The sequence below is a fragment of the Arvicanthis niloticus genome, chromosome 2 (assembly GCF_011762505.2).
Source record: "Arvicanthis niloticus isolate mArvNil1 chromosome 2, mArvNil1.pat.X, whole genome shotgun sequence".
In the NCBI taxonomy this organism is placed as follows: Eukaryota; Metazoa; Chordata; class Mammalia; order Rodentia; family Muridae; genus Arvicanthis; species Arvicanthis niloticus.
The window spans coordinates 110,340,123-110,362,472 of NC_047659.1; the positions used below are offsets into that span (position 1 = coordinate 110,340,123).

A 22,350-nucleotide genomic window follows, 5' to 3' on the forward strand; every position below is an offset into this window, starting at 1 on the left:
TTAGGGTTGCAGGCTGACAAGCTCAGATACCTCTCAGGCCCAGAATGGTTGTGGTCTGTAACCTCAGAACTCAAAGAAGCAGAAGATGAGTTTGAAGATAAGAATTACAGAGGAAGGCCCTATCTCAAGAAACCAACAGTTAGGATGTAGCTCAGTGGATGAGCACTTGCCCAATGTACATGGGCTAGGTTTTATTTCTAGTATTGAAAAGAAATTAAACCAATTAAATTTCATCCCTACTTGATCTGAATTAAAGCTAACAAAAGCTTCCTTAAAAAGAATGAAATAAGGAATATTATAGCACTGTCTACAGACAATACTCGTAAGCACCCAGTGACTTCATTTTCACTGATTGGTCAGTGTTGGGAAGTTCACAGACGGATGTCAGGAGCACTATTTGGATGGACAGTCTAACAAAAGTGCTCTATAGCAAAGACAATCCTGCTTGGAGCCTCTATTTTTCTCCATTATAGTAATTTATTTAAGAGGTGCTATTTTTTTTCCTTCCAGAAACTGTTTAAACTGTCATGATTTTGATATTGCACTGGGCCTTGCACCTTTAAAACACATGCTTTCTTGGTAACCTTTGGTTTTATACTAAAGATGGCACGATTACACAAACCTAGAGGCTTTGTATTTCCTTTTGGGAGTGGCTGTGTCTAATTGCTACAGTCTACGTTGCCTTTTATTTCCTTTAACTTATATGCACCAATCCAGTCTTCCTGTGTGAGCAGTTAATAGTTCTAACAACAGGTGGAACCAGTCCTTTAATTTTAAAAAGAATTGGGGTTTCCTTAAATTTATACCAGCATACCCACTCTTCTAAAACATTCTAAAAACCTAAAGGACAGAAGGATTTTTTTTGTTGGTACAAATAAGAAAATGACTGCAGAGTCCACGAACATTTCAAATCCAATTATGGGCAATGTAAAAATAAAACTGCCTTTCCACAGAAATGTCTCCTTAAAGAGTTAGTCATACTTTTTAGATTTTTTTTTCCATAGTTGGCTTGAAGTAAACACAATGACACAACCGACATTACACACACACAAGTAAATCCATCTCACACTTTTATTTACAAATTAGTTCTACAGACGAATTACTAAGTATGGAAAAGTTCACAGCTTCCATTCTTTTTTGTTGTTGTTGTTTTTCAAGACAGGGTTTCTCTGTGTAGACCTGGCTGTCCTGGAACTCACCTGAAGAACAGACTGGCCTCGAACTCAGAAATCCCCCTGCCTTTGCCTCCCAAGTGCTGGGAATAAAGGCGTACGCCACCACTGCCCGGCTAACAGCTTCCATTCTTTACATTAGAAAAATAAATTATTTTAGTAGTTCTCAGATCTGCCTCCTGCCTTCAGAGATTAAGGTACTACATATACACATTTTCAATTTGTTTTTAATCTTTATACAAAAAAACTGACACTATTTTACATAGATTGTAAATAGTATCTTAGTAAGCTAGAGTAACTACTTGTAGGAAATGAACGTCATACAATATAAAATTCTTAAGAATTCTATAGTTTTTATAATTATATTATGGCAAGTCTAAAAATACACAGTATAAAACATGAACTATTTACAATTTGGTAAACAATTACATAAAGGTAACATTTTTAAAAAAATGTTACTTTAAAATTTTCTGTGGGTGAAAATTTTGCTTTCAATTAAGTTTATGCACATACTATGGGCAAGCCATGTTCATAGAGGCCAAAAAAGGGCACTGGGCTTTTCAAAACTAGAATTACATTTGATTGTGAGCTGCCACATGCTGGGAACCAAACTTAGATGCTACGCAAAAGCACCATTCTTCTTTATTGTTGAGCCATCTCTCCGGCCCCAATGAAGAACAACTCTACAATGGTCAGAAAAGAACATTTTTCATATTCCTGAAAGGTGGCTTTATTCCCACTGTCCCTTATTTTACTTCTGTATACTTAAGGAGGTAGCACAGACAGTGCCCAGTTATTTGACTCTCTGTTTTTTTCTGGCTTGGAACTGCTCTGTTTTGTTTTTCACAGATTTAATCAGCATGGACAAGGCGGCATCCATGGGCTGCTTTTGCGCTGGCTTTCCCATGTCCTGCTGTGCTCTCTCTACTGCTTGAATAAGTAGTTCCTCTTTCCGTTCTCGATGCCGAGCTTTCTCCTCCAGAATTTTTTCCATAGCTTTTGTTTTCTTGAAATTAGGATCAGAGGGATCCAAATTGAACAAGTGGGACGTGTACATTGCCTGAAACCGTGCATCACTGACATTTACCTGCAAATTCAAAGAGAACAAACAAGTAAACAAATGCAGAGAGCACAAGTGCACAAGTGTGCACCCTGTGCACTGAAGCATTAGAACCAATTTCTGCAATCTCAAAGAGGTTTTCTGCTTGTTACTCAAGACAAGGTCTGTCTTTTTTAGTCTGTGTTGAACTGGAACTTGCTTTTGAACACAGGATCCTCCTGGCCTTGGTCTCCCGAGAACTGGGATGACAGGCATGTGCCACTATATTCAGGGCAGACTCAATGGAATTTTAAGGCCTGCCCTTTAATAACAAGGTCACCTTGGGCAGCTTAGCCAAACCCTGTTTCAAAATATAATGCAAAACGGTAGCTGCAGATGTTGCTCAGTGGTAGAGGGCTTGTCTAAACCCGTGATGCTTTACCTCAATCACCTCAGGACCACAGTGAAAAAACAAAATAAAACAAAGAAATCCACCCTTGAACCCAAGATGTGGTAAGATACAAACCCCAGATTTATCCTCTATGTTTCTACAAAAAGTACTGTACCTTCAATTAAGCCAGGCTTAGGAGTGAACGACAAAGAAAGACCTGAGTCCACATAGTTATAGTGATACTGACAGACACCATACCAAAAATAACAAAGGAACTGTCATGAAATTTCAGTGTGTGAGTACGTGTGTGTATATGCAGGTGCCTGTGCCTGCAGGCGTCTGAGGTTGATGTCAGGTGTCTTCCTCTAATGTTTTAATGGAATAAGAAAGATGCTATAGTATAACTTGTGCTGCCAGTTACCTCAAAGTCATCCTCAATTAACTCCTTCTTTTTCATAAGCTGTTTCTTCTTCTTTTTGCTCAGATTCTGGTGCTCCACAATCTTGTCATAATTGAAGTGTTTCTTGCTGTCCTCTTCCTCATCCATCACAAGTAAAGCCATCTCAGCCTACAGGAGGAAAACAAACAAAACCTACAAATGTACAGCTGAATTTTCCCCAGTTGCTGTTCTGAGAATTGTTTATACTCAATGAATGGAGCTTAGGAAGAGGCCCAAGATATACAGCTTAAGTTCATTCCAGGTTGTGATGTGAGAATTAGCTACAGAGAAGAAATAGCCTTTATTCAAAGACAGGCTTCCATTCCTGTAGAGTAACCTGATTAGCAGGCAGAAGGAATAAGAGCCCCAGGTCTGTCAAATACATTTCATCTTCACCTTGTTCTTTTTAAGTAACGACATGAAATTTACTTTGTGATACAAATTACAGTTTCCAGATGTGTACTTTAGCAATTAGGAAAATTCTTTTGCTCTTTTTCCCTTGCCTCTTTCAATACTGATGTACTTTCATGAGGCAGACTCAGCATTTGCTTCTGAGGCTAAGCATTCGTTTCCACTGGCCATAAGAGCCCTAAGAGTCAGCTAAATAAGCACCAGCACTAGAGACAACACACATGAGCACGCTCCAGAGCTCCACATCTCCCTGTATCACACACAGGATGCTCTATTCTTCTCCATCCATCACTGGCACTCACATGGGACTTCCTTATAGAGTCAAGTTCCATGAGCGGATCTTTAAGTAGCTTTATGAGTGCTACCCATATGTAATGGATAAAGAATAGAAAAATGCACTAAGCTGAACAGCTTGGATGGCCAGTCAAGGCTCACCCCCAGAGTCACATGGGTTTTGATGATCCCTCAGAAGTACATGTGACTTTGGGGTTTTGGAATCACTGGGTTATACATAAATATCACTGCATTTCTAATGAAGACTTAACTATTTGTATATTAAACTTACAATCACTAATAATAAAAGGGAAATTAGCATTTGACAAGCTGTATAACAGAAACTGTAGTACAGGGCAGATTCAAATAGAATCAAAAGATACGAAAATACCACTTTTAGGTTTTAATGTGTCTCAGTCATATTATAGAGTGTGAATGAGAAAATCTTTTAGTCATAAAAGCATATACTCTTAAGTTCATATTAGCTGCAGAAATAATGTTTGGTTAATGGCAACATTTAAAAATTATGTGGCTAAGATGTGTATATCTTATGTGTTTATAAAACACATGAAAAATCAGTTTTAAAATTAGAGACAATGAAACCTCATGTGAACCACATCATTTCAACTGCACATAGTAATCATCGATTAACACCTAACAACGACCATGGTGTCTACCTTTTGTTTTTCTAGTTCAGTTTCTTCCTCTGAAGATGCACTGTCTTTTGCAGATTTCATTGATTTTTTCTTGATACCTAGTATAGCAAACCAATACAGAAAGGTTAAAAGACAGGCTCAACAGCGAAAATTTATTTATACTATGAACAAACCACAAAATATCTAGAAGTAATCTTAACAGCAAATGTCAGAACTAGAAGAAGGAAAAGCACAACACAGAGAGAAGGCCATGGGTCTAAGCAGAGTACACAAGCCTTCTGAGAGGTAACTCAGTGCTAAAAAGAAGGCATTTTTGTTAGTGTGGTGGCCCATGTCTGTAACTCTAGCACTTGGATGGCTGAGGAAGAAGGGTTTGAGTCCTAAGTACGACATATAGTGAGGCCATCTCAAAACCAGTAACTAAAAATAGCTACTAAACTATGTATTGAACAACATGGCTAAGTCCATTTGCAGTAAAGGAAAAAAAAAACAAAAACCCAAAAACTCCACAGGATATTCAAAAGGATGAACAATTTGTCTCATCTTAGCAAAAGAGAATCGAGTTATGCCCTTATCTGTAAAACAAGTGCTTTTTTTTTTTTTTTTTTTTAAATATTGTATGTGGGTGTGCATGTACCATGTCAAGTGTGAAGGTCAAAGGACAAATTATGGGAATTGATTCTCCCCTTCCATGTGGGTCTTGGGGGGTCAGGTCTTGTGTGTGACAGTAAGCACATTTACCCTCTGAGCTATATCTTGCACATATGTGTACCAAGTGAATGCCTGGTACCCATGGAGGCCAGAAGAAGGCATCAGATCCTCCAGCTGCCTGTAGGGTTATTCTAGGGACTCCATAGATTAGTAAACTACAAGAATGTAGTTACTGCTTTGCTCACAGTGCTATAGATGCCTACAATTATTCCCATTATTGTCTGACTATACATATTTGTCTTAAGTTCCTTTGTAGTTATGCTGATGCTATGAACTTTGTTTCTTTTGTGTGTCTAAGTGTGAGGAGTTCAAAAGTAGATGAAGTCATGGTGATGAATATGAAAGATTAGCTAGAATGTCTGGTTAGTTTAGAATGTTTCTGCAATTTTGGTTCTCTGTGAAAAAAAAAAAAAAAAAAAAAAAAAAAAAAAAAAAAAAAAAAAAGGGACACCATCTTTTGAAAACCTGCTTTTTGTTCCACTGAATAGAAATCGACAGATTGTGGGAATGTGGCTCAGTTGGTAGAGTGCTTGCCTAGCATGCAAAAGTTCTGGATTTGATCCTCAACACAACACAAAAGCAGGTATGATGGTTCAACTTATGCCTGTAACTGAAGCACTCAGGAAGTGGAGGTAAAAGTTATCCTTAGCGACACAGGGAGTTCGAGCCAACTTGAGCTATATGAGACTTCATCTCCAAACAAACAAAACCAAAAATGACCCACAGAGTGGTTTGAATGAGAAAGTCCTTTGTAGTCTTAGGCATTTGGCGTCCAGTTGATAGTGCTGTTTGAGGTTGGCTAGCTATGGCTTTATACTGGCAACAGGCTTTGAATGTTTGTAGTCTCACCTCACTTCCAGTTAATTATCTCTGCTTCATGCTTATGGTTCAAGATGTGAGCCCTCAGCCTCCTGTTCCTGCCACCATGCCGATTGCCTCTGCCCTGCTTTTATGGTCTCCTACCTTCTGGAGCCATAACCCACACCAAACTTTCTTTTTTATTAGTTGTCTTGGACATTGTGTGTTGCTGTAATTATTTAAAATGGCTGCTGGTCAAGCTGACTATCTAAGCTGCGGCGGCTCTGCCTAGTTCAGAGGCCACACATGTGCTGTAGCTAGAAACGGCCAGCCAGAAACACTAGCCCTGCCACCCACAAGATGCCAGCATGGGAGATAGCAAGCGTGGGGCCCAGTAGGAATGAGACTCTAATGCTTAGATTATCCAAAGGCTTTATATATTTGGTAATGCTCAATAACAAGAGGTCTACAACATTAGAGGTATAACTCAATACCCAACCTAGACATATCAACTACCTTTGACTGCTAGAGACAGGCACACGTCCACTTCCATGTTCCCCTTCCCTTCTCTCTTGTCCTCTCTCCCCTAGCTCCTCCTCTTCCCTCTCCTCTTCCTCTCCTTACTCCTCCCACCTTAGCTCCTCCCAACAAGTGGGAAAAATTCCCGATACAATGGTGTTTTATCACAACAGAAGTATAACTACACACTCTCAATTAAGATACTGGAAAGTTGGATCAGTGGTTGAGAGGACTTGATTTTGATGAAGATCCCAAGTTCAGTTCCCACATGGTGGTTCACAACTACCTGTAACTCCAGTTCTGGGGCATCTAAGAGGGCATATCTTTTTTTGAATTGTTTTTTTCTTCTCCATTTAAGTTATAGGCAGGATAGCAGGGAAATGAAAAAAAAAAAAAATCCTGTTCTAAAACATTATTTTATCACTAATTTCCCAGCAAGTAGGAACTAGTATATTGTAAGACAGTCATGGTCATGCATGCCTGAAATGTCAGCATAAGGACAAGCCTGGGTACACAGCGAGATCTTGTTTCAAAAACTGAACAAAGGAAAACATGTATTTTTTTAAAATCTGTTGGGAATATTGCAAGAAGTACATAAGGATCAAATCTATTGATTCATAAAAACAGACTCCAAGTCAGATGTTAGAATTTTATAGTTATAGAAAATAAACAGAAATAAGTGTTATAACTATATTAATGGACTTTCAAGTTATCCCCCCCCCCTTTTTTTTTTTGATCAGTTAAAACATCATGGAGAAAACCGATCATTTCTAGATATATTCCTGTCCACCAACTTCATGATTCAGGCTGAATTTGTCCAAAATATTCCTATTCATGATTTTAATCTTTAAAATTTCATTTTATGCAGGGACACAAACATGCCAAAGTCTGGTTTGCGCATAGTCAGATGACACCTTTTGAGAACTGATTCCCTCCAACTACTGTGAGTTTCTGGGTGTGAAACTCAGGTTCATCAGGTGTGCTTGACAAACACTTCTACCTGCAGAGTCATTTTGTCCGCTCCTACATTAACAAGTTTCATAATCTTGAGCTAACCACACTTTAAAAATTGTCCATTATTTGTCCTTGAACTGACTTCAAACTGAGCAGGTGCAGTGGTATATTCCTTAACTGAGCATGCTTAGGAATATGCCTGCCTCTATTAAATGTAGGTTCCCTGAGTAACAGCCTCATGCTGAAAGACAGCACTGCTTTGGAAAAACCCCTGTGTGACACTAATATGCTGCAGGTTAGTAAGTGTCTCTATGTTCTTTTATTTCTTAGCTATTTTTGTTTGTGCCTTTTCATTCATCAAGATGTAGACCCGTGTTTGGCTATAAAGCACAACACTTGATAATATACCTATGGAAAATGATGTGCTATACAACAAAATCTGTAATAGAACCATCTATATGGACATTCTACTTTACATCCCTTTTAGTGTCGAACTGTGGCCTAGAAAGCTTCTTCCGGGTTAGTTGACTGCTTCTTATGGGACAAAGATAAGAGCCCCAGACATATCTCCCTAGAGCATAGGTGAGGTCTCAGTACTGAGTGGATGGGGAATGGTAAGCTTCCCTACTGACTGACTTTTTGAGTGCAAAGTTTCTACATCCAACATCATTTGCTCTTTCTTTAGGGTGATAAACTGTTGTTTTGCTAAAAACCAAAACAAAAAAAACCAAAACAAAAAAAACCAAAACAACCACAACAACCCCCCCCCCCCAAAAAAAACCCCCACAACAATAAAACTCAGCACTGTTTTCACACCCAGGTTTTTATTCATGTGAGTTCTAGCTCTGCCTCTAGTTTTTACAATATCCTTGTAGAAGCACATTAGAATTCAGATTCTATCCGCTACCAACTGCCCCTGGATGATCAATTACCACCAATATATTCAACAATAAAGTGACTTGAAAATGGATCTGAGGACAGGATGTAAAACTCACTTGTATACTGTAAAGTAACACACAACCAGTATGCTGTACACATATGACCGACCATCTGAATGAGTCAGATGGGTATAATATAGTTGACTTTCATGGTGGTTTATAAAATACTTAAAGATGGCAAAGCAGAGATATACCTACTTTTCTTTCCTTTTTATCTTTTTTTTTTTTTTTTTTTTTTTTTTGGTTTTTCGAGACAGGGTTTCTCTGTGTAGCCCTGGCTGTCCTCGAACTCAGAAATCCACCTGCCTCTGCCTCCCAAGTGCTGGGATTAAAGGCACGCACCACCACCGCCCGGCACACCTACTTTTCAACTGACCTTCAATGGCCCTTTTACTGCAAAACTAAGTTTTCTGGTTCTTACCAGGTGTTTATCAATGTGTTTTCTCTGCAGGAATCAGCAGTATGTTAAAATAAACCAGATCATGCCCCTTTCTTGCTTTAGGGTTTTCTATAGTCAACAACCAACTCCCAACTTTCTGTCCTGACAGAAAGGTCTGCAGGTCATTTCCCATTAGATCTTCATCTTAGCTCCACACAGAACTCCCTCTCTAGCCATGTCTTTCAATTCATCCAACACTGCACAAAATGTTCTTTCTCACATTATATCTTTTTCCTTCCTATGCAGTGCTCTTCCCCTAGCACTGTACGCCCAAGGTCTCAGCTCAAATATCACTACCTCAATGGGGTCTTCTTTGCCTATCCTACTTTGAGGACATACCCACTTTATCATTTTCTTCCCAGTTATATTCTCTGTACTAATCTATTTCTTTTAAAACATTTATCATACTTATATAATCCTGTTTCTATCTTCAGTACATCATTTCTAAAACCATAATTCATGAAGGATTCTTTTTGTTTATATTATTGCTATAGCTCTAGCCTATCAGATTACACAGCACTTATCACAATATACACCAACAACTTTTTAAAACCAAATTGAAACAATTCTTATGCAGCATTAAGAAATAAACACATTGAAAACAAACAAATTCTACCTATATTGTTCTCCCAGAATGTTTGATACTAACATTAGAGAAGCTTATATTCAATTTAAATGTGCTGTCTTTGAGAAATTGGCTACAGGGCTTGAGAGATGGCTCAGTGGTTAAGAGCATTGACTACTCTTCCAGAGGTCCTGGAATTCAATTCCCAGGTCCTGAGTTCAATTCCCAGCAACAACATGGTGGCTCACAAGCATATGTAATGGGATCTGATGCCCTCTCCTGGTGTGTCTGAAGACAGCTACAGTGTACTCACATATATAAAAAACAAAACAAAACAAAACAAAAAGCAAGAAATCAGCTACCTCATGACACTGAATCATTTAGAATAGTCTTTGAATCCCGCTCTGTGTTCTGCAATTTGACCACATTACATATGTCAAATGAAGCACTTTGGATATAGAACAAAGAAACTTTAATGCTTCACATCTCTCCATAATATACTTTTTTTAGTCAGAAATTTTAGGCTAAAATGCATCATCTGTAAGAAATGAACACACAGGAATGATAAAAAGCAGAATATGCTAGGTTTCCACTTTCCTTTCCAATTCGTAAGAATCTCATATCCTATAATAGAATTTATTCAACTTAATCTCCTAATCTCCTTTTCATCAATAAAATGTCAGTATAAGCTAATAAAATGTCAGTATATAGCTAAGAGGCTATAACAACCAGGACATAATTTTAAGCAATTCTGACTTTTCCTGTTGAGAACTGTTCTGGCCTACTGTACAGGAGTGAGAAGAAGGGAAACTTCATAACATACTTCTCTTTACAATGCCAGCTTGGAGTTGCTCAAAGAGCAAGCCTTTGTAAGCTCATGTGTGTGTGTCATCAAGATGAGGGGAAGACAAGCAGACAAGATCGACTGGAAAGATTTACAGTGGTTTCTGCAATGACTTGCCCAAGCATGGCCTCAACCATACCAAACACATTCATATCCATCTAAAGGTAAGAATGAAAGTATCTGAAAGCACAAGAGGAAGAAGCATATGGGGCTAAGACTCCTTGGATACAGGAAATAAGACATCTTAGTTTAAGAATTCAAAGAAAAAGGGAGCTGTGAGAAAAGCTGGGTTTTTACATTTAACAAGGATAAATGCAAAATGGAATTAAATAGTAAGCACAGGTACTTTTGTATATCTGAACAGAAAAGGCTATTATACTGTAATTCCAGGTATACATTTAAGAATTATATACATGCTACAACAAATACATTTCACTTTTAATTCTTTATTTGAAAATTTTAATTCTTTATTTGAAAAGAGTCAACATGTCCCCTGTATACAGAAAATATAAAAAATGCCTTTGCAGAAAGAGAACTGAAGTAGAAGTTTTATAATACAGGACTATTCCTCATTCTAAATAACATCATTCTTTTAGAGTCCATTTAACTAGCTATAAAGATAATTTCCAGAAAAGAGCCCCCATTAAAATGTTAAACTCACTGTTATTAAAAAGTCTCCTAATGAGGGAGCTGTAGAGATTTCTTAGCAGTCAAGAGTATTTCTCTCCCTCCCTTCCCCAGAATATTTGTTGCTCTTGTATAAGACCAAGGTTAGGTTCTTAGCACCTACATGGTACCTCACAACTCTCTGTAACTCTAGTTCCAGGTGATCTGACATCTTCTTCAGACACTGAATGCATGTGATGCACATACAATGTAGGCAAAGCAGCCATACACACAGCATAAAAATAAAGATATCCTTTTAAAGTCTTTCATAATGGCATTCTTTATATTTTCTATGTACAGGGGACATGTTGACTCTTTTCAATGATTTATATGACTAAATGATTTATATGTCTAGAGGACAGAATTGGTTATAAAACATTAATGGAGCTGTCCAAATTCTAGACATTTTCAGAGAATTGTTAAGTCTGTATTATTTCAACCCATATCATCCTTTTCTTGGATTCCAACAGAAAATTACAAATACAGACTGGCTTACCCATTTTCTTAACTTCTTCAGCAAAGTAGGGATCATTTAAATCAACATCAGGAGGAAGCTCATCTTCACTGGCTTCTTCAGCAAGAGCCTTAAGGTGAAAAACAGCAGTGATTAGCGATAACTTAAAGTCACACATGAAAGGTTATTTCAAGGGCTTAGAAAATCTATTTTCTGGTTAAGGAGAATACTTTCAATTACAAAATTTTAAAACATAAATTGATGCTCTGTTCCTATATTCTGTTTAAAACTGATCTTGGATTTGGGAGAAGGCTTATCGATTAAAAGCCATCACTACTTTGTCATAAAGACCAGAGTTCTGATACCAGTACCTGTGTCAAGTGGCTCACAACCAGCTGTAACTGGCTTCAACTGGCTTCTAAGGGCATATTTGTACACCTGTATACACACACACACACACACACACACACACACACACACACACACACACAAACACACACACTGTTTTAAAGGACTGGCATTGTGGACTAAAACCACAGAGGAAACAGAGGCAGACAAATTCAAATTTTCTTTGAGACCAGCTTAGTCTACAAAACAAGTTAGTTCCAAGCAAGCCAAGGATACTTTCTGAGACTCTGTTTCCAAAACAAAATAAAACACACCTTGTTTTATCTGTGGTCTATCCCTCAATGTAAACTATCAGTCTATTTTAAATAAGTTGAAAGCTAAAATTTCCCTAATATAATTTGAACAGACTGCCTACATTGTATTGGTGTATTTAATTAACACATAAGACCATAAAGCAAAAATATCTGAACTGAGATCAGACAAAATAGACTGGGTTTATTTCCAAGAATCTAAAACATCTCTGTCATTTTAACAAATATTCTTAGACTATATTCATCCTGGACACAAAATGATCCACTAAACCTTAAAGGCACTGAGGAGTCAGAGGGCATCTAATGCTATTATCAAGTCTGGTGCAGCTGGGCAGTGGTGGCAAACGCCTTTAATCCCAGCACTTGGGAGGCAGAGGCAGGCGGATTTCTGAGTTCGAGGCCAGCCTGGTCTACAGAGTGTGTTCCAGGACAGCCAGGGCTACACAGAGAAACCCTGTCTCAAAAAACCAAAAGTCTGGTGCAGAATACCTAGTCTAGCAGACACTAATTACTTGTATGTATTTTAAATGTTAACAAGTCCAGATCATCTCTTGGCTGTTCTTTCTCCCTCTGGCACTTACCAGACCCAGGTGTCTTCAACCACAGAACCTCTAGCCAAGTCCTGGTGATGAGGAGACACTGGTACATAGCACAATCCCTCCCAAATCTGGTTCAGGCCTGTTTGTGCAAGATCTAGCCTCCAAACCCAGCTAGGCCCGCACCCTATGCATGTGCTCTGGCTCACTCTGGAGAATCCACCTCACTGTGACCATAGTACCCTCTTTAATTCCCAGGCTCAACCACAACCAGGGCCTCACTCAAGCCTTTCCTAACTCCCAGGTATCAGCTTGACCCGCTGTGTTCACATCAGATACATGACCAACAGAAGAAGCCTACACTTACTTGCAAAAAAAAAAAAGAAAGGTCAAGACAGTATGTTTTCTCAAATCTACTAGACTGATAGAAGTGTTCTACAGTGAGCATTGCCTGGATGAACTCCAGAACTGTGGTGATTTAAAAATGCTCGGCCCAGGAAGTGGCACTATTAAGAGGCGTGGCCTTGTTGGAGGAAGCGTGTCACTGTGGGAGTGGGCATTGAGACCCTCTTCCTAGCTGCCTTGAATTCAGTCCTCGCCTGGCTGTAGCTGGATCAAGATGTAGAACTCTCAGCTCCTTCTTCAGCACCATGTTTGCCTGGATGCTGCCATGCTCCTGCCATGATTGATAATGAACTGAACCTGACACTGTAAATCATCCCTAATTAAATGCTGTCCCAATATAAGAGTTGCCTTGGTCATGGTGTCTCTTACAAGGTCACAGAAGAGAATAAACATAATACTAATTAAAAAAAAAAAAAAAAAACTCAAGAAGTTTAGAGACACAACCAAAATCAATGAACTCAAAAAAATTAAAATGTCTGTAAGAAAACACAAACATAAGGCTGAAATGAAATGATAAGAACAAGTCAGGTTTTTAGAAAAGAGAAAGAAATACTGAAGAGACCTCAAGCTGAAATAAAGGTAGAATTAGAAAACTCAGTAAAAAGCTTTACAAGTAAAATTGATAGAATATAAGATAAACAATATTTTATAGGCTATATACATCTGTGTTACTTACACACCTACATACCTATATAGACACACACACACACACAGACACACACACACACACACACACCCCTGAACCACAAAACAAAATATAGGAAAAGAACTGTGGGACTCATGAAAGACCAAATCTTTGAATTTAAGACATAGATGATCCCAGATCAATGGCATAGACAAGTTGTTCAAAAGGATCATATTTCAAACTAAGGAAAGATAAAACCAGATGGTCTAAGAAGCACAGCTGTTTACACCAAATAGACGAGAACATAAGTACAACTCTCCACAACATTATTATAGTTAAAACACTTAGACAGAACAAAGAGTAGTGACAGCTCCAAAAGGAAAATCACTAGCCACATAAAAGGAAAAGCCTTCAGAATAACAGCTGACTTCACAACGGAAACTCTGAAAGCCAGAAGAGCAATGCACTCTAAGTTTTACACAACTACCTACTAGACTACTGTACCCAGTAAAGCCATCTGCCATAGTTGAAGGAGAAAGAAAAACTTCTCATGATACAAATAGGCTAAAAAAATTCATGTCCAGAAAACCAAGCCTAAAGAATATACTGGAAACAATACTCTAAATGAAGAATAAACAGCCAAAAGACCTTAGAAAGAAGACAAATGAAGCTATAATTAATGAAATACTAAATACAAGCAAGAACATAAACAGCAAACTGTAGATATAATTAATGTCTTGTGCACTGTGTAAAAGCATTCACCTGTCAATAAAACGCTGATTGGCCAATGAGCTGAGGCAGGATTAGAAGGTGAACACCTGGCAGAGAGAGATAGAATTCTGGGAAATAGGTGTGGAGATTTGCCTTGAATACTGAAGGAGACAGTTGCATGAAACTGAAGAGAGGTAACCAACCACACGGGAAAGACTCAGAATAAAATAAATAGGTAATTAAGTTATGTGCTAGTTGGGGAACAAGCCAAAGCTTATGGCCTAAGCATTTATTCATAAATAAAAGTCTGAGAGTTGTTATGTTTAGGAACAAAGAGGCTAGGTGAAAAAGCTCGTGCTCATAGCAAACCAAACTAAAACAGCAACCAACCAACCACCAACACAAAAACAACACGACAGCAATCAACACAGGCCTTTCAATAATTTTAAATTTTAATAGCCTCAATTCTCAAATCAAAAGACACAGGCTGGCTGAATGAGTTAAGATACAAAGACTACCTTTCTGTCATCTACAAGAAACTCAGCTTTAAAGATAGGCACCAACTTAAAGGGAAAGGATGGAAAAAAAGCATTCTAAGCAAAAGAAACAGGAAGCAAGTAGTGTCACTATCCTATTAGTTAACAACATAGAACTCAAACAACTAATTAAAAGAGATAAATGGCACTTCATTTTAAACAAGGGTACAGTTAGGCAAGAATATATTATCATCCTAACATATATGTACTGAAATTGATGCACCCAACTTATGTATACTAAGAGAATTGAAAGCAGATTATTATCAGTCCATTAATAGGCAATTTTAATACCCCATTTCCTCCAACAGGCAGGTCAAGTAGACAAAAAACAGAGAAATATTAGAAATAAATGATATTATACAGCCAGTGGACTTAACAGATATCTATAGAATATTCTACCCAAACACCAAAGAATATTCATTCTACTCAGCAGCCACGGAAGCATCTGTATAATAAACCATGTCTTATAACAGAAAACAATTCTTAACAAATTCAGAAACATCAATTCTATGTATCCTATCTGTCCATATGAAAAGCTAAAATCAATACCAAGCAAATTTCCAGTAAGTACAGAAACTCATGGAAATTAAACACCCCATTACTGGAAAATGATGGGAGAAAGAAGAAACCAAGAAAGAAAAAAAATTCCTGGAACTAAAAGAAAATAAAACCACAATGCAGTAAAATCTCTTGGAGACATTAAAAGCAGTCCTGCAAGGGAGATTTATAGCCCTAAGTGCCTACATTACAAAAACTATAAAATAGAGTACAAATAAATGACTTAATGATGCAACTAAAAATGTTGAAAAAAGATAACAAATCCAGTAGATGGCAAGACATAATAAAAATGAGAGCAGAAACTAGTGAAATGAAAGCAAAGAAAACAACACAAGAATCAACAAATCTAAGAGCTGGTTCTATGAGAAATAAACAAGGTTGACAGATGCTTGGCCTAACTAACCAAAAGAATGAAAGGACCCAAATTAATGAAATAAAAAATAAACAAGGAAACATTACAACAGACAAAAGAAATTTAGAATATTATAAGGGAGTAATTAAAAAAATTCATATGCATTAAATTTAAAAATCTAAAAGAAGTGGATGAATTTCTAGAGTCATCTAAACTATCAAAGTTATAACAATCTAAACAGACTCATAACAAACGAGATTGAAAAAGTAATAAGGGTCCTGTTTAAGAAAGAAACCCAGATGAATTCACACTTCCAAAGAGCTAAGCCAACCTTTAACTTCCTGAAGAGTTTAAAGAATACTAGAATCAGACTACACTAGAACTCCTACTACGATGCATGCCAACACATGCCAGTATCACTCTAATCCCAATGCCAGGGAAAGATACGCACAGAAAAATAAATCTACAGGCCTATATCTCGGATGAAAATACATTTTAAAAAAGTTCTCAATAAGGGCTGGAGAGATGACTCAGTGGTTGAGGGAATTGGTTGCTCTTTCAGAGGACCCAGGTTCAAATCCCAGCACTTACATGGTAACTTACAATTGCCTGTAACTCCAACATCTGACACCTTCACACAGACATGCATGAGGCAAACCACCAATGCACATAAATGTAAATAAATAAGTTATAAAAAAAATCCTTAATAATTATGTATCAAAAAGATTACCCACCAAGACCAAGTTGGCTTTATCCTGGAGATGCAAGGTTGGTGCAGCATATGCAGGACAATAAATGTAACAGATCACATAAGTAGAATTCAAAAGAAAAATCAAATGATCAGTAGATACTGAAAAAGCCTTTGACAAAAGTCCAACATGTCATCACAATAAAAGTCCAAGAGACAATAGTACTGGAGGGAATATATCTCAGCATAATAAAAGCTATACGTGTCAAACTCACAGTCAACACCATCCTAAATGGAGAAAAATTTGAAGCAAGTTCATTGAAATAAGGAACACAATGCCCACTCCTTTTCAATACAGCTTGATGTACTAGCTGGAGCAGTAAGGCAAGAGAAGGAAATTAAAGAAATACAAATAAGGAAAGGAAAAGCCAAAATATCTGTATTTATAGATGGTAGAATATTATATATAAGAGATCTCAAAAATTCTAACAGAAAACATCTAGAAATGATTAAAAAAATCCAGGAAAGTGGCAGGAACCATAATTAGCTCTTCTAGATACCAGCAATAAACACAGAGAAAGAGATGATGGACACACTCCTATTTACAACTGAAATGGCTACAAGAAAATATAGGCAGTGTCCTACATAATGTAAGTGTGGGAAAGGACTTTGAGGATAGAATTCCATTTACTTAGGAATTAAGGCCAATACAACTGATAAGTGGGACTTCATAAAACTGAAAAGCTTCTGCACAGCTAAAGAAACAATCAACTGAGTAAAGAGGAAGCCCACAGAGCAGGCGGGAATCTTTGCCAGGTATATACCTCACAGTATTTATATTCAAAAGTCAAAAAGAAATAAAAGTAGCCAAGAAATCTTAAAAACAAAACAAAAAAACAAACAAAAAGCCAACAACAAAAAACCCAAACACCATCCTTAGAAATTAGGAAATGTAAATCAAAACAACTGAGTTTTAATCTTCCAGCAGCCAGAATGATTAAGATCAACAAATCAACTAGGAAGTGTGGAAAGGAGAACCCTGTTTACTGCTGGTGGGACTGCAATCTGGTATAGTCACTTTGGAAATAAGTGTGGAGAATTCTCAAAAAGCTAAATACATCTACTACGTGGCTCAGCTGTACTAGTCCTTGGCATTGCCCAAAAGGACTCAACGTCCTACTCCACAGATATTTGCTCAGCAATGTTTGTTGTTACTCTATTGACGATAGCTAGGGAATGGAAGCATTCTAAATGCTTTTCAACTGATGAATAATAAAAATGTGGTGACATATACACTATGGAATAAAATCATGAACTTTGCAGATAAATAGATAGAACTGAAAACTATGACTCTGAGTATGAGGTAACCAGAAGACTGTCTCCTAGATAGAACAGGGAAGCTGTACTATGAAATCTCAATAATCTGGTGCCTGAACAATGACAGACCACCATGTTGACATTCCAAAATAGATGGGTAAGATCCCTCAAGGCACAATGCACAGATGAAGAACTATAGATAGGCAATTAAAAATTTCTCACAGAGAGAGAATGTCTTCCCTAGGGAGGAGCATGCCAAATAGCTATCAAATTAATATATATATACAAGAAACATGAACAGGCTCAGCAGATTGCATGTATGTATTATTCTCATATATGTGTAAGAACAATAATAAGAGGCCATTAATTTGAATGGGAAGGGGATGACATGAAGGGAGAAGAGGAAAGGGGAAAATAACAACTATTCTTTAATTAAAAAAGTAAAGTCCAGACTTTGTCCAATTAAAAAGGAAAAAGAGAGAGGAAAGGAGAAAGAAAAAGAGAGAGAGAGAGAGAGAGAGAGAGAGAAAGGAAGAAAGAGAAGGAAAGAAGGAAGGAAAACGAAAAGAGGCCAGGAGGCAGTGGTGGCACATGCACCCAGCACTCAGGAAGCAGAGGCAGATGAGTTAAAGGCCAGCCTGGGTTACAGAGTAAGTTCCAGGACAGCCAGGGGAAACCCTGTCTCAAATCAACAAGAACAATAAGAAAACAACCAGAAAAAAGTAAAAGTGTAAGGGAAGCCTAAAGCTTACAGAATGCTATCTAAAATCACAGAGTGACTACTATAGTAACACCATAGAGACTCACTTAGAAAACTTTCCCAGAAACTTTCAGCTTTATCACTTATGGAGTCATTCTATTAAAAGCAATTAACTGGCTACTTAAGTTTTGAAGAAAGCGCTAGTAAAAGGAGATAGTATATCAAGGAGTTAGGGCTTTTACCCTACTTTTCCACTTTATTACAATAAAAGTCTAAAAATTACTTCACTGTAGATGTGTGTGCTGGCTCATACAATCCTAGTCTTAGATTGTGGAGTATATGGTGAGAAGCACCTTCCTATAGACAGCTAGTATTCAGTAAACACCTGCTCAATTACCATGGATACCTTTTGTTTCTTTTTCAGTCTTTTCTTCTCTTTCTTCTTCTCTAAAAATTGTTCCCATGGGGTTAGTTTATCCTTTCCCTCCAACTTGTTTTTGACCATCTCTTCTGCACTCTCCTTAAGACCTAGAAAAGAAACAAAATCCAAATAGTTTAGTTAAAAATAGTTTATCTTCAACCAGTTGAGAGCTTATAAAACAAAGAGAACAAACATAATTTATGTAAGTAGATATATACGACAGTGAATACCTGCAATATCCCAAGACTAAAAAACGACAAGTAACTAACTTTGCTAAATCCTACTGCGTATGTGTGAGATTGGGGGTGGGGGGGTGGGGGAGCAGGAAAGACATTTAGCCAAAGAAAATCAAATCAACAAACTTAGCAATATGATACATGGTTATTAACAAAAAACCTATTAGTCAGATACTGTGGTTACAAACTACAATCCCAGGTTAAGAAAGACTGCTGAGTTTAAGTCCAAATGGGCTATACAAGAGAAATACTGTAAACAAAATTTAAAAGAGAAAAGAAAAAAAAAAAAAAAAAGAAAGAAAAAGAAACCCAAGTATTTACTTAGGTCTAACTTTCTTATCTACCTTTGTTTTGAGCCTCCAAGAGGTCATCTCACTTTCTGCCTTTTGGTGACGACTGAATGAAGAAAAATTGTAGAACAAGTCTCAAGTTACTACTACTATCTAATTAAGCAAAATCTTCTCTAGTTTTTCCTATCATCCAATGAAAGTCTGTGTTTCCTGACACTACAGTGACTAACAAAAACTGAAGAACGAATCAAGCACTGTATAAGGCTGTGTAGTTAAGATCCAAAGCGCCACCAGCTCCACAATACTCTGCATTGCTTGGCTCTTCCAATGCCAGTGTCATCATGGTTATCTCTGAAGCTTTTGTTCCTATACTCTGCTCTTCACTCACTTATCCTTCACTGTCATTGAACCAGCACTTTAAAAATGTACTTGGCAGTGAGACACTCATTTCCAATATTTTGAATGTATTTCGGATGATGAACGAATCAGCCACTACTTTTTCTAAAATGACCATTTTGAATCATTCCATTCACTATTACATTTTATTCTGTTTGTATGGAGACAGAAACCCAGACTGGGCTGGTCCCCAACTTACTATGTAGGCCAGACAGGCCTTGAACTTGTGGTAATCCTCCTGGCCCTGCCTCCTGACAGACTGAATTATAAGTATGCCACCATGCCCAGCTATTTGCTCCTTTTAAAAGATGGATTTTATGCTATATAAATATTTAAAGCTCCAACGCCACTGTGTCCTGCAAAATTTCTAACAAAAATAGATGAATAAATAAATACCATTATCTTCAAAGAGAGAGTAGTAATTACACATTCTGTACTCTGATACAAGTGAGGATCTTGGCTAGGTTTAAAATTTACCTGCTCCTCTACCTACTCACTCAACCTTACCTTTGGTCTCAGTATGCAAAATGAATCAGGTAGAGACTGGATGTATACACACCTTCCCTCTCACATGTACTTTCCCCCCTTTGAACTTCAAAATACTTAGCAGATGTTTAAACTCAGAACTACTATGAGAGGGCTTTTAGGTTGGGAGCCCTAGAGACCAGTTCGAAACAGGTGAGCTCTTATATCCATTTCCTGCTACCAGGCAAAGAATCTCCACATTTCTAGAACTTTTTTTTTTTTTTTTTTTTTTTTTTTTTTGGTTTTTCGAGACAGGGTTTCTCTGTTAGCCTTGGCTGTCCTGGAACTCACTTTGTAGACCAGGCTGGCCTCGAACTCAGAAATCCGCCTGCCTCTGCCTTCCAAGTGCTGGGATTAAAGGCGTGCGCCACCACTGCCTGGCTCTAGAACTTTTAAAAGTACTAAATTAAATTACATAAACTCTCAATTTTTTTTAAAGACATATTGATTTGTTAAATGTCATACCAGAAATACATTTGTTAATTCATAAATGTATCTGGGGTTGGAGAGATGGCTCAGCAGTTAAGAGCACTGGTTGCTCTTTCAGAGGACCCTGGTTGGAATCCCTACATGGTGGCTCAAAACCACTTGTAACTCTAACTCAGAAGATCCAATGCCTTCTTCTGTCCTCCTTAGGCGCTAAGTATGACCCACAGTGCATAAATATACAAGCAGACAAAACACTCATATACATAAAAGAAAATTAAAGTAAATCATTAAGACATTCTTTTATAAGAAAAACATTTCACATAGCCAAACAGTTTTCAGGTGAAATGTGAATGATACCAAGTCATATGCAGATCTTCAAATGAAATGACAATGCCTAGGGAATGTAAGATGAGATTCTCATTCATACAGGAGAAGGCAGTAAGTTCTGATACAAGTTGATTTCACATTACAAGATAGAATAACATATAGAATGCATGCAGGTCAGCATATAGCCTAATCTCAAATTTTAAATTACTATTATTAGATGATAGATAAAACTCTAAAAACTTTTTTTTTTGAGACAAGGTTTGGGATGGAACTCATAATATGAACTCATAAAGACCCACCTTCCTCTGCCTTCCATGAGCTAGGAATAAAGGCAAATGCCACCATGTCTGGCTAGGTGCATAAAAGCGGGGGAAGGGGGGGAGACTATGTAATTATTTGCATCATGTAACTGAGATGTCACTGTATTTGGCAATTTAAACTTTTTAATATTAATGATATGTAAATAATAAATACAAATTAAATATTTACTATATGGTTCTGCTGAAAACCTGCACATGCAAGTTCTATAAACTAAAAACAGGATAGTCACGTTTTCACATTCCATAATATTTAGCATAGTCCCCAGCACACAGTAAGTACTTAATAAACACGTCTGTCTTGATTTCTTTTGGAGGAAGGACTCTTATTTCCTGCCAAGTGTTTGATCTTTGATATTTAGAACATATTATTTTCAACAGAAAATGAACCAAACTTTAAGGCTCTGTCTCTAAGTGACTCATGTGAACCACTAGTTCTAGAATCAGTGATGCAAAATTTATCCTGGGGAAATAATAATTTCTTGAACTCAATTTGTTGGTACCAATAAAGAAAAAATATCTTAAGTTCAAGTCAGTCTGTAGTTTCTTTTTTGCCTGGCTCCCACATAATACACCAAAATAGAGGAATGACAAACACATTGCAGTGAATTAACACACCACGATAACTTAAAAATGCTTTGTTCTCATTGTCATCATGAGGTCATTTAAATCTCTTGCCACAGATCACAGTTGTTTATGTTCTAAGTTCTTAAAAATATGCCCATCCCAGAAGTCTCTTGGCAAATGCACAAGAACATTCTTCAGAGTCAGTTTAGCCTCTCACTTAAGAGAAGTCACAATGAGACTTGAAAAACAAATTCATTATAACTGTTTTAGTTTTGTACAAATTTGTTTAAAAAAAAAAAAAAACAAACCCCAAAAGCAAACCTTTAAGCATATATCCATAGACTGCCAAATTAAAGATATCAATAATCCCACAAATAAAGGGTAAAGCCCCTTCTACAGCTAACCACAAATGCAGATGACTCAATATAGTAGTAATAATAATTTAATAAGCATGATCTATTCAGAACTATTTTGGCAGTTTCTGTG

General features: G+C 37.3%; 1 protein-coding gene across 5 annotated transcripts in view; it reads right to left on the reverse strand.

The window, feature by feature from the left end:
- Window positions 1-1,057: 1,057 nt before the first annotated feature.
- Window positions 1,058-22,350, reverse strand: part of Esf1 (ESF1 nucleolar pre-rRNA processing protein) — a 52,573-nt gene continuing 31,280 nt past the window's right edge. For all 5 annotated transcript variants that reach the window (XM_034496468.2, XM_076929846.1, XM_034496470.2 and 2 more), the window contains 5 exons: window positions 18,763-18,884; window positions 11,312-11,399; window positions 4,403-4,479; window positions 3,024-3,170; window positions 1,058-2,259 (listed from right to left, as the gene is read on the reverse strand). In XM_034496468.2, the coding sequence (XP_034352359.1) occupies window positions 1,966-2,259; window positions 3,024-3,170; window positions 4,403-4,479; window positions 11,312-11,399; window positions 18,763-18,884 (728 nt within the window). In that variant the 3' untranslated portion in view covers window positions 1,058-1,965. The remainder of the gene's footprint in view (window positions 2,260-3,023; window positions 3,171-4,402; window positions 4,480-11,311; window positions 11,400-18,762; window positions 18,885-22,350) is intronic.